Genomic DNA, 13,031 nt, shown 5'->3' with positions numbered 1-13,031 from the left:
CATTCAGCATTTCTAAACCTGATTTAAAACCTGTGGGAGACTTTCTGACCAAAGTATCTCTGACAATGATCAAACCCTGAAATTATTTAGAAGACAGAAGACACAAAAAAAGAACAAGAAAATCTTTTTTTTTCCAGTCATTTGGGATTCATGCAGAACTAAAAAGATACATTTAGTGACATCTTGAACCATGGTACAACATTTTGGTGTCATCTGCTGATTGTTCCAACATTTATCAGTAAATATGACAGGCAGATACTTCCCCTGGACGATGCATTGGGAGATATGGTTTAAATTATACATGCCTCAAAACCGAAAATGATCACAAAGTAGATCATCAAGTTGACAAATGGGGCATGACAAAGAAGAAAAAAAAGGGAGGGGGGTAAGTGTGGCTGAGAAATTTAGCAAAACTATGTTTCAAAGTGCTACCGTGGGCTGAAAGTAGAGTTTTCCTCTTCGGTGTGGGAAAGTGGTGCAGTTTAGACAGCAGGGAGCGTTTCTGGGGGAGATAAGGGACTAGTGGAAGTTTGTAGAGCTTTCTCACTCTCTTTTCTGGTGACATCAGCAGAGAGAGAGAGAGAGAAGGGGAGAGGAAGACACAGAAGGAGGGAGAGAGAGAGTTTTTTGGTGGGGAAACCTAAATACAAATGTGCTTGCCTCACTTACTCTCACAACCTCCAGGCGTGCCAGTGTGCGTTGCGCCTTTGCTTTCCGAAAACTTTTTTCTGTTTTCAACTTACAGCAGCAACCCCTCGCTGTTTATTTGCTAAAAACAGGGATGTTCTCTGGAAGAAAGTTACACCCCAGCAGCGCACTTTCACCTTGGAAAGTTTAAGGACTTTAGATAACTTACCGGAAAGTTAGTGAATGGGGAGCGTTTGGGAAGACTTTTACGCACTGAGCTGGGCGACCCAAGTTTACATGTTTTAAAAGAACAGTTCTTGCGTGTCACACCAAAAAAAAAAAAAAAAAGAAAAAAAAATCCCAGCTTTCTTCATTTTCTTCAATGGCCAGGAGGTTTTTAAAGGACCCTCGCTGATCGAGTCACGCGAGAGAAAGTTTGGTGAACTTGTGCCAAAAGCGAGTAAAGTCTACCACGAAGTCTACCATCCACGGCGCGTCTGGAGCGTCTGCTTTGGCCCCTGCGGGTCTGAGTTTAACTCGGTTTGGGAGTAAATTGAGAGGAATTGAGCTGGATATGACTTCTCTGGCCGGAGCGGGGAAGCCTGCGGCGGCTCGCCGGGTCTGGGCTCTGGTTGTCGCCCTGCTGGCGGCCGCAGCCTCCGTGGATGGATGCCCGCACAAGTGCAGCTGCTCCGGCTCGCATGTGGACTGCCAGGCTCTGGCTCTGAAGACGGTGCCTAAGGGAGTCCCGAGGAATGCCGAGCGCCTGTAAGTGCACTTATTAATCATTTAACCTAACTGTGCATCAGATATTTAAAGCTCAACTACAGACATTTGTTAACAGATTTCATAAAGAAAGTGTAAAGTGATAAATGCACATCAAACTTCGCTTGAACTTAGTTTTGAATCCCCTCAGTTGGAATGTCATCTTTAAAGTCGCTTCAACTCTCCTCAAAGTCAATTAAGTTGATTGATCTTGATCGTATCCACCTGCACCAGTCCCCCGTTTTAGTGTTGAGAATCGTTCATGTCACGATTGGTTTTTATTTACATAATTGGCCCAATACCCTGCTGTTAGGTTACTTTGATCTGTGCTGCTTAGAAAAATTGCGCCGTTTTTGTTGCCTAACTGTGTTTATCTAACTGTAAAAATGAATTCAGTTCACTGCAAAAAAAAAAAATTGGATGCCTTTAGATTGGAACTGGCAATTATGATTGTATGCTCAACATTTTGGGTCCATGAAACTAATCTAAAAAAAAAAAAAAAATGACTTCAATTTAAAAAAAGAAAAAGAAAAAAGTGCTCACAGTGCAGTTTTTGAGTTTTTAAACATATCAAAGGAAACCCTGGGGAGTACCTTCAACTTTATTCATAGCTGCTTGGTTGAGACTTTTTTTTTGATGTGTGTGTGTGTGTGTGCGCATGTGTTTCTTCAAATCTGGTCACTGTTATTTTATAATAACAGTTCCTTCCTCAGCAGAGACGGAGTCCTGACAGACACTGCTGCCACCTCTCCCGACAGCACACACCCGTGCAGCCACACACACACACATTCACACACACACGCACCTTTGCTGTTAAGGTATGGAAGTGATTATGCGTGATAACGGAGCAGCCAAAAGCCCTGCAGGGGATCAACAACAGACCTAACCCTGAGACAACAAACACAATCAGTAGGCTGCAGAGGAAAGTGGGGGGCAGTGTTTGTGGATATGCGTGTGAATGTAGGGGGTACTTGCGGTTGTGAACATATGATTAGCATGTGTGGGCGTTCATTTAGACTTTTGCACATGTTTGTTTTCATGTATTTGCTGGCATTTCTGAGTGTGCTTGTTTGTGCTGGTTAGTGTGATTGTGTTTCTTGTGCATGTATGTGTGAGTGTTAACACTGAACCCCATACGTCCTCCATCCCATAGTGCCGCTCTGACCTCCTTGGACCTGTTGGCTTTCACACAGCAATCCCCCCAAGACATTTACACCCTAGAAAAATAAATAATTAGAGCGAGTTGTAACTGGAGGTTGGATAAGGTGTTCCTCTGCCTCTCGCTGGGATCCCTGGGGTGGAACATTTGGGGTAGCAGCGGCCCCCTCGCTCCATTTTCAGTCCAGAAACTGTGTTTATGTTTCCCTGATTTATCCAGGTCAATGTTTCAGAAGTGACTTTGGCCAAGAGTTGCTCTTCTCTTCCCTCTTTCTCCCCGCCTCTGCCGGCCTTCATCTTTCTTTTCCTCTGAAGATATATTTTTGGGAGTCGTAGATGGGAAACACTAAAGTGGATGAAATTCCTGTTCTAAAAGTTATAGCAGATGGGAAACGTTTCAAGAGAGATGAGCATTATTGCCCCAGGCCAGGATCTGGGTTTGCCTACTCTGGTAATCCCATTGTTTACATCGCAATCTAGTAATATCTTGTACTTTATTGATCAGCAGTTGTGTTTTTTTCTCATCTTTGTTCATTTTTTTTTGTTGAGTGAGACATATCTTTTGCCCTGCATTTAATGAGGTTGCCTTTTGTGATGATTATGGCTAATTAACATGACCCTAATGGTTACATTGTGATTTATAATGAAATGATCAGTTTTATGTTACGGTAACTGATCTATGCCAACAAAAACTGGCAATCAGCTGAAGAGTCATCTCTTCGGTTGAGGTCTTTGGCTGTAATGTATCTGTTTTGTTTTTTTAATTAGTTTGCTGGCAGCAGGAACGTTCCCAACTTTCAAAGGCAGTACAATGTTGCATTGTTGAGGTAACTGATTGTGCGTCGGTTTGCCTCAAATCACTAAAGACACACAAATGATGGTCAAATGAAAGAAAAAACCAAAACAAAATGACTCTGTAAGCTGCTGAGCTGCTACGTGCCTTGGGCTTGACTCTTGAAGTCTCTTGAACTGAGTTGAAGGGACGGCTCACCAGTCTTTAAAAAGATATTCCCACTGGTGAGGACTGTCTCGGTCCAACGTCTCCTTCAGGTTCAGTGGGTTGAGATGTGCTGGCTACGAAGGCTACAACAAAATGGCTTGAGTATGAAAATGGCCCAACTATTCCGTTTTTTTTAAATATATCCTGTGCTCAGTACCACTCATCCTGTCTCAAAACTTTAAATGTTTCATCATACAAGAGACCAAATTTGTGTTGAGGATGCGGCGCCAATGCACGCTTTCCAAACGTGGGGTTAAGGAGTCAGCGTTTAGACTTAACTATTACACATGTTCAATAAAATCCCTGTGAAAGTGAATGATTGCAGTAAGAAAAGTAAGACAGAAGAGTACATATTGAGAACATCATGGAGTGATATTTTGGCTGAAAATATGGCTTGGTCAGTGGCACAGAAGTAAATTATTTCCGTTTCAGCAAAAGCTCAGAGTTTAGTTTAAAATAACAGACATTTTGTCACTCTAGTGGCCTCTATTAAAAGTAGATTGACATGGAATGGGGTCGGAGATAGAGATGGGGAGTCAAACGTGGACGCCTGCACCAGGACTACAGCATCTGCACATGTTGCACCTGCTCAACCCAGAAATCCATCTAGCGTCCCATGTTTTGCATTTTTAACAAAGTGGCTCCTGATCCACTATGAACGTCTCCATTACATTGCTGGGAGTCTACCAGTATTTGGATAATCGTAAGAACAATCAGCATGGATCACATTAGTCAACCTCAGCTCTCACCTTGGTTAAGGATTTAAAATATTCAGCAATGCTGAAGTAGAACCATAAATCTTTCCCAATTTCCTCCCCGCCTGGACTTTGTGGCTCCAAACTGTCACCCCACTTCCTCTTTTCCGTGTGTCATAATTACAGCTGCCAGTCGACACCGTCCCAGTCAAACATTTGAGTATATTTTGAGACTGTTCCCAAGTTCAGAAGCAAACTTTGCCGACTCACCATTCTGCAGAAACAATTATGTGTAAATTGATTTATTTGGAGGTGTCCAATTGTTGACTTTTTTAGGCTTCGCAACCACCAGAAGATGTATGGGAGGGGATTTTGTCTTTAATTTTATTATTCCTCAAAGTAAGGTGGACATAATTAAACTAGTTCAGATTGTGAAAGTTAGTGCAGAAAATTACTCTCAAGTGGCGTAAAAGGGAGGATAATTAGTAAAACAAAGAAGCAAAGTATTGAAATCCAATAAATACCGGTAACTTCATGAAATATTTTAAAGTTGTTTTTTTTTCTTCCTACTAAAACAAAAGAAAACAAAATGCTAATGGCTTCCAATTACATAATAAATCAGACAAGGTGGAAAGTATCTGGCAGGGTCAAGGCATGAAAAACATCAGTATGGTCATTCAAATGTAAGTTACTCCTCACTTACCCTCCTTTTTGCACACACTATAATTTCAAAACCAGTCCCCTTCTGCTGCCTGTAGAAATAAAGGCTGACCGACCATCATAACTTCAGTCAATACCTTTTAAAAGCCAGATTTTCCTTGCTGCCATAAACAGCACGTTTGGGAAGGTTAATGAGAGAAAAACAGCGTTGACCTCAACTGCTCACTTAACACACAAATATTCGCTCTCACAAGCGCCCTCGCAGATTTCCTCAGGCCAGTCAATTCCGTAATGTCCTCCTTGGGAAGCCACTCGAGAGCTCATTTGCATCTAATTTGAGAGGAAGGTTTTGGTGTTGGGGGGACTGGGGGCGTTTGGGGGCTTAACGGGCTTAATAAGGCGGAGGTAAAATGAATTGGAAAACAGAGATGGCCTTTCTCTTGCAGGTTCACTTCACACCTGCCCTGCAGAGACCACGGAGACGAGCACGCAAAAAAACGAACACGCGCGCCCTGTAGTGTTGATTTTTAGAGCTTCAATTTGTACACTGTTGCCGAATCGCTGTGAAATGTCAGGGAAGTGAATTCAGAAAACTCCAGAGCGTTCAACTGTTTGAGCTGCTCTCAGATTCTTTTTTTTTTTTTTTTTTTTTGCTCTAAATTGGGTTTGTGCATATATACAAGTATACTTTCTGTCAGCATGTTTCAGCCCTGCTAAGATTTAAATTGTATGTGTGTGACTGCATCTTTATATATGCTGTATGTCAAACTTGGTGCGGCTTTCTGGTTGAGTAAGTTCACTGCGCCGCGGCCAACTTTAGAAAAACTAATTTAGATTTTTAACTGCCTATTTTTCTGTTCCCTAGCTAACAGCACTTTAAGGAAGTTTTGGCAAATTTTACACAAGCAACACCTTCTCTGCTTTCTCCTTCCACGCCTGGCTTTTGCTCTCTTTCTGTCATTTATCTTCCTTTTCCAACTCTTAATCTTCACGCAAACGCTCTCTCTTTCCCACACCTCGTGCTGTATATCCTGTCCTTTATTTATTTAATTTAATTTTGTCACCTTTAACTTATTCTGCCATCCTTTCTACTCTTTTCTTTTCTTCTTGGACGTTTTGCCCAGTCCCTTGTACCCTTTGCCTGACCTCCACCTACCCTTCCAACTCGCAGTTTGCAGGCAACATTTAACCGGTGCCGTTTTCACAGCCCCCACTTCCCCTCCTCGTGCCAACCTACCAAGCAGCGCAGAGCGGTATCCTGCTGCTGCTCCGGCTGCGTGTGTGTGTGTGCACATGCGTGCGTTTGTGTGTAGAAGGGGCACACACGTTCCAGCTTCTGCTCCTGGCTCTTATCAAAGCTGGGTGTTGATGGCTCGGTGGGCGCTGCAGCCGCCACACCCTCAGTCATGAGACTGCTTCTCATAGTGGGACTGGAATGTTTGCGTGAGTGATATTTGGATACTTTGATGAAATACTGTGCATTTAGCAGATTAAATTAGTTGTGTCAGTACGGGCACAGCTCCCTAAATTTGACTGATTGGACGAAAATACACATGCAATTACTGAAGTACTTTCAGATATGTCTCCACAGCTCCTTTCACCCATAATCTGAACATTTATCTCACCTCACTGCATTATTAACCTTTATACAATTGCTTGTCACACCCACAAAGTTTTCCAGAGTCCAAGACATATTCTAAATGTTTCCAAAACATTTCACATCAATCTCTGCTAACCATGCTGTGCTGAAACCAGTGGGCTAATTGGTTTTGCATAGTTTTCCTGCATGTGTTCAGAGTTGAGAAGTTCTGCTGGAACACATACTCTGGTAACTGTTGAATACGTGCCATCATCCAATGAAAAGTGTTCCTTCCTGTTATCATGGGTAAGATGGTGATGTAATACAGTTGTATGTTATGTCTATTGCGCAGAAGTCTGGACTAAGACGTTAAAACCACAATGGGCTTGATGTTCTCAAACAGCCCCTTAATGTCACGCCTATCATCCGTGGCCATCTTGTGGGATCCATTTTTGTCCCCTTCCACATGCGTTTGATTTTGTTATGGTGTACCAAATGGCATGAGTAAGAGTTACCAACAATCAGGCTCCAGTTCTCGGTCAGTGGGTGATGTTCTTTCCCCCAATTCTCTCCAGCACAAGGGCCGTTGAACTTTCTGTATAATGATTCGTAGCTGGCCGGAGAAGCAGCCAACTGGCAATGACAGTTGGCACTGCCCTTCTGGGAAATGAAGCGAGCTAAATGCTACATTCATGATTTAATACACTGTGTCTTCACATGCACCTCATACACAAATGCAACAAATGCCCACAAACAGGGAAAGTAGTGGACATACTCACAGCGCAACTATAAATAATACTTGTAAAACAAAACGACTGTATGGGGAATGTACAGTAAAACACTGGATGCACATATGCACTGTACTCTTACATTCAGATAACGTCTTAACTCCGGTAAAGGAACTTTGCTTATCTGGAGTAATTTGGCATGGGTTAACCCGATGCCAAAGAGGGAAGACATTAGCAATTATATTAAAGAAGTGTTGCAACAAGTGATGCGTGGGTAGGGTTAGAAACGACCTGCAATCGCCAAACATTTTCAGCCAGCCCGACCGCAACTTTCTTTCAAAAATAAAATAAACAAAGCTAAGCTCTTGATTAATCATTGTAATGAATAATCCTGTAATGGAAATGGCACTTTTTATGCTTCCAGGATGTGGTTTTTCAGTCGATTCGATGATCCAGTTTATCGCAAAAATATAATGGAAAAGTTTTTTGGTGAATTTCCACCTCTCTGGAAGTGCTGGATGTGACGTAGCCGGTTGATTTCAAGTAATCAAAATCTAATTGCCAGCTGTTTTTGGATCATTAATACAACGTAGTTGTGTTATAACATTACTTACTCATTACGCATTACTTTAGGGCTTTTCCTCTAAATAATTGTTTGAATGATCATCTGTTGCGTTCATCATCTGACAGCGGTAGCGCAATCTCAATAATTTGTCTAGACTAAAGATGTTTTTGTCCATCTTATTCAATGTTGAGATTTTTTTGTTTTTGTTGTTCTGAAGACAAGTCTTGTAGGATGAGATATGGAGAGTTACAAGAATATGCTACAAAATTGTTAAAATAGTAATTTTTTCAAAATGCAATAACTCGACCTGTATATCATTGTGCATATTTTTGTCTGACTGGTAGCAGGTGACCACGGTCAACCGCTCAGTTCGTGTCAGCCGGTGCATCACTGGTTGCTACCCATCAATCTTGGAAGGGTTTTAAGGCCATTTCCAAACTGTTTCCATTAAATGCCTTAATTATACAGCAAGAAAGGTTATTCACAAGAGAAAACTTTCAAGCTACCAATCTTCCCAGCAGTGGCCATCCCAGCAAGTTCATCATGTCATGTCACATCTTAAAACTGAATCAGGTAGCATTTTCTTTTTCTCATGAATGTAGATATTTTCAGTTAAGTTTGATTTCTATTCATTTGCATAACACCAACTCACAACAAAAGGGATTTCAAGGAACTCACAGAAACACACAGAAAGTAAACGGGTTCAATGCAGCTGAGTTAAATGCTGTCCAGTTCAGTGAAACTATACTCCAATTTATTCTAATTTATTTAGGTTAAAATCCAAACATTTCACAATAGGATCAGAATACAAACAAGACGACTGTTTGGAGGATAAAGTCCAAAAAAAGTAAACCTAAAAGGCCTTTTAAGGTGTTATTGATAGTGTGTGAAGAGTTTGGAGAAAATATGTCACAATTTGAATTCATTTTCCTCCAAAGTTAGTTTTCATAAACTTAATGCAGATTAAACACCAGCATAAAAACAAACAAACCAAACTACTGTTTTGGAGCAGAGCACTTTTGTTTTCAGGAAATGATCTGTGGTGCTACAACAGTGATTTATTTTCTATGCATAGTGATACGGTTGCAGAGAAGGGTCATGATTAGAGGATGACTTGGAAAAACATAGGCTGTGTAAGACTATAATTTCCTTTTAAACTTAAAACAAGTCTTTGATGTCATGTGGACCAGCCAAAATATCCTCCATTTCCACGTGAAAGTGCTTACAAAGATCAGATAAAAATTCACCAGACAAATGAGAAAAATATAGTTAAAAATAAATTATAGAAAAAAACAAATTCCAGCTCTAAATTCAAATGCACGAAGGACCTTGGAAAAGAACACACATACACTCATCTTTAGGAAAATAGAGACACATCGTTCATCCCCGTGCCTTCACTGGATTAAAGATGTCATTGGTAGATGGAAACTTTGACGTGTAACGAGTGAGAAAGTCTGGGTGACACAGAAACAGCACAAAGTCACGAATGACCTTCTGTGACTCCGCTGAGACAGACGTCACCGGTCTAGAGGGCTTGTGAGTGTCTGTCATAGTCCAACCCACATATAGGTTTGTGTGCATGAGCAGGAAGCTTGGAGCTGCTGGATGTTAACAAGATGTGCCCCTGTTTTCTTAAACCACTGTCACTAAAGAAGCACATTATATCTCCTCTGCAGGGACTTCACTTGCGTGTTTTTGTGTGTACATCTTCACGACACCTGTGCACAAGTGTGTTTGGCATTAACCTGATGGCGTCTAGTAGTGCATGGAGAATAAGAGTGATTTCCAATTTTCCTTCTCGCAGTCCACCATTCAGCTAAGATCATTATAGCAGGCTATTTATATTGGGGCTGCAACCTTACAGGGAATGTGGTCACCGCTTTGTGAGTGTGTATCGCCATCTCTCCATCTCTCCATCTCTCCGTCTCTGTCATTCACATCACATTCTCTTTCACCTTATCTTTTTAATTCTCTTATCCTCTCATTCACTCAAGGAAGAGCAGCAAGCCCTGCTCTTGTCAAGTGGCCTCTTAGCATCCACAGCATCCCTCCACCTCTGCCTCATGCACTTCTCTTACAGTACTGCAATAGTAAATCCAGACAAAAAGCAGCGCAGCGCCATAAACTCCAGCAGAAAAGAGCTAACCAAACACAGCAGCCTCTTTGGCTTGTGACTCTAGAAGAAATAGATACTTGTGGGCATTTCCCTAATGTGGTCAGGCCTTTTCCTGCTAATAACTTTTCTGATGGGCAATAACACCGAGTATAAAAAGTGAGAAGGGGAGAAATAAATTATGACAAAAAAACCCCCCAAACTATTGATGGAACAATCCAGGGAATCGTGTAACTTTGACAGTATAATCTCATGAGTTTGGAAATTTTAATGGGAAACCTGCTTAAAGATGTACGTGACAAAGAAATGCCCATGGGAATAACATGTTATTATAAACACATGAAACACATGCCTTTTTTTAGGTTAGAATATGTGAAAGAAAGGGGAGAAAAACAACAACTTAAAAAAAAGTGAAAAGAAAATAAGTGGGGCTGATAATTTAAGTGAGTCAGACTGAGGCCGTGCTCATGAGCTACGGTGCAGACGACACCCAGGGGACCACCCAGCTCATCATTCAGACACCATTTCCCTTTATGGAGTGAAAGTGAGGATCTTTCTCTTTCCTGTAATGACAATGTTTTATTGTTAATGTCTCTTTTAATCTGTAGTGTTCCTCTCTAAACATTCTGAACCTGGTTAAAAGGTCTGAAGAAATCCAGCTTCTATACTTCTGCAATTATATTTATACCCATTCTGGCACATGTATGGTAAGCAGCCTTAGTCTGATGAAAAAGTTAAATGGAAAGCAGGATGTGACCCTGTTCGAGCGTTCAAGCGTTTTTTTTCATGCAAGTGGAATAACGTGCTAACTTTATGTAGGAACTATTTTGATCGTTGCTAATGTGTAGTCAAGATCTTTTATCCTGTAATATGTGTATGGTCACGCCGCATAGCTGCAGGTGTACATCTTGGACAGCAACAGAGTGTCAAGGATTTTGATTGATTTATTTCAGGGTCTATCCATCATTTGAGTCTGTGGGACAAGTAGAAAGGATCCAGTGATTTGCCAATGCTAAAAGCCAATGCTATGGTAATGTTATTGGCCTAACTCTTTATAAACAACGTTTTTAGAGCCATGTTTTTGCCGTATCTGGGCTGTAAAGATCTGGATGCTCACATACTCTTTCTCTATGTTTGGCCTGAAAACCACTTTTAAATGCCTTCAGATGTACTGTAACTTGTGTCTGCACTCACTTGTTGCCTTTTGCCGTGTTTATGGTGTGGATGCCCAGAAACCTTCCAGTGATGATTGCTGTGCATCCCAGAGAGAAGCTCTGCGAAAGGAGAGAGCTCACTGCCTATTAACATCAGTGTGACAGGGACTCAAAACAGCAGCGAATGGCTGCAGAGGAGATGCGACGTTCCAAAATCCCTTCAAATTTCCTAAAATTGCAGATTCTTGTGAACTCATGTAATACATAATCTGTACATGCAGTAATGGGTTAGCTGAGAGACTTCGACGATGACGTCTCCACCATGCAGGTTCGAACACAAATTCTTAAAGCAAAGTACACAGTAATTCAGGAGTGGAAATTTTTCCACTTGACTTAGTCAAGATTTATTCTTGGAATAAGTCATATTCAGTATTTTTATGTTAATATAGAAATGTCTTCATAAAAGTGTGAATGTGTAATGTTTCATCTGAACATGCTGTTGCTAGGGGTAACCTTGGCTTGCACAACATTTTTAACTTTTATACAAACAGTTTTTTTTCCTTTTCACATATATTTGTAGATGAGAACAACACATCTGGGTACTTTGCCTCTGTGAAATGTTCCTGACCCTTTTTATGTGAGAGCACTCCATCGAATTTGACTGGCAGTGAACACAACCTTTGAGGTTTTGCCTTATATAAGAGGCTTTGAATAAGCATATGTCTGGATTCGTAGCTATTTGGTGCCCATATAATAAGACCTGTCAAGCTATCAGCTATGCAATGTCACTGCCCAGTCATGATTATCAGCATTTAAAACTTTCAGAAATCTCCATTCAGTCTCCCTCCATCAAACTGGACGGATGATGCTAGCAACGGGTTAAAGGTGTCATATTCTGAATGACCTTATTGAATCTGATTAAACGATGACCACAAACGTGCACGTCACGGCTGACTGGGTCCCACAGTTTCCTCTTTGCATCTTCTTTGCAAATCTGCCCTTTTACTTTCCTTCCCTTTTTTAAGGAAGCATACAAAGTCAAACCGGGGTCTTTTTCTTATTTGTTGAGCACAACACCATGAAGCAGCTTCTAGGCATTATGCCGCATATGTTTCCAACTTGCCGTCAGTAGTTTTGCAGCATTTGTTTTCACTCAAAAGGCGGTGTGATCATCCCAAAGACAGGGATGTGAAGTGAAACTGTTACTCATCTATGAGCTAAATGCCTGGCCATTATCAGTAGGCACTCTGTCTGCGATTGATTCAGTACTACTAACCAAGTTATCACATCAGCTGTTGATTATCCTTATTGTTCTGCTGACTGATAATACAGTATGTTATATCCTGTTTTTGACATCTAATGTTTCCACTAATTGTATCACTGTCATTGAATCCATGGTCCAAAACTGTTGGACACCTCCATTCGTTTTATTACTAGACTGTTAGATTTCACACTACGAGGGTCTGGCATCAAAGACACTCTCTTCATTGTACAAATATTTTAATGTTATTTTATGCTCTTGCTGTCACTGAGGTGACAGTAATTGCCATTACTTGAAAAAAAAAAGAAAATCCAAGTAAATGCCAGACATTAACAAGTGGAAATGGGGTTTGAGTTATATATCGCAGCCAACTTTGAAGCGAAGCCGACGCCTGGCTTGGGTCTGGTGACAGACACGCTGTAGTGCAGAGCTCAGAGGAAAAGGAAGACGGCAATTAGGATTCCTTGTGTAACTGTGAGATTTAAAGAACGAAATTGAGCATACCTATCTACCAGAGAGATGGAGGGAAAGCAAAAGAGGGGGAATGAGAAACTGAAGAGTTACAACAGCTTTGTGGAAAATAATGTGTGAGATAAGGAGAGGAAGTGAATGCATTTAGAAAGTAAGCAGTGGATGGAGGACTACAAAGGATGACAGGAAGAACCGAGAGTGGAGTGAGAGAGTGATAAGCACGCGATGCCCAATGAAGTGAGAGAAAATGCTGAA

General features: G+C 41.2%; 1 protein-coding gene across 2 annotated transcripts in view; it reads left to right on the top strand.

Annotated features, from left to right (window-relative positions):
- The first annotated feature begins 688 nt into the window (after positions 1-688).
- The window catches only part of slit3 (slit homolog 3 (Drosophila)), a 284,688-nt gene continuing 272,345 nt past the window's right edge, over positions 689-13,031 (top strand). For both annotated transcript variants that reach the window (XM_061724858.1, XM_061724857.1), the window contains exon 1: positions 689-1,395. In XM_061724858.1, coding sequence (XP_061580842.1) covers positions 1,202-1,395 — 194 coding nt within the window. In that variant the 5' untranslated portion in view covers positions 689-1,201. The remainder of the gene's footprint in view (positions 1,396-13,031) is intronic.

The sequence above is a fragment of the Cololabis saira genome, chromosome 7 (assembly GCF_033807715.1).
Source record: "Cololabis saira isolate AMF1-May2022 chromosome 7, fColSai1.1, whole genome shotgun sequence".
In the NCBI taxonomy this organism is placed as follows: Eukaryota; Metazoa; Chordata; class Actinopteri; order Beloniformes; family Belonidae; genus Cololabis; species Cololabis saira.
This window is presented reverse-complemented; position numbering and strand designations above follow the sequence as displayed.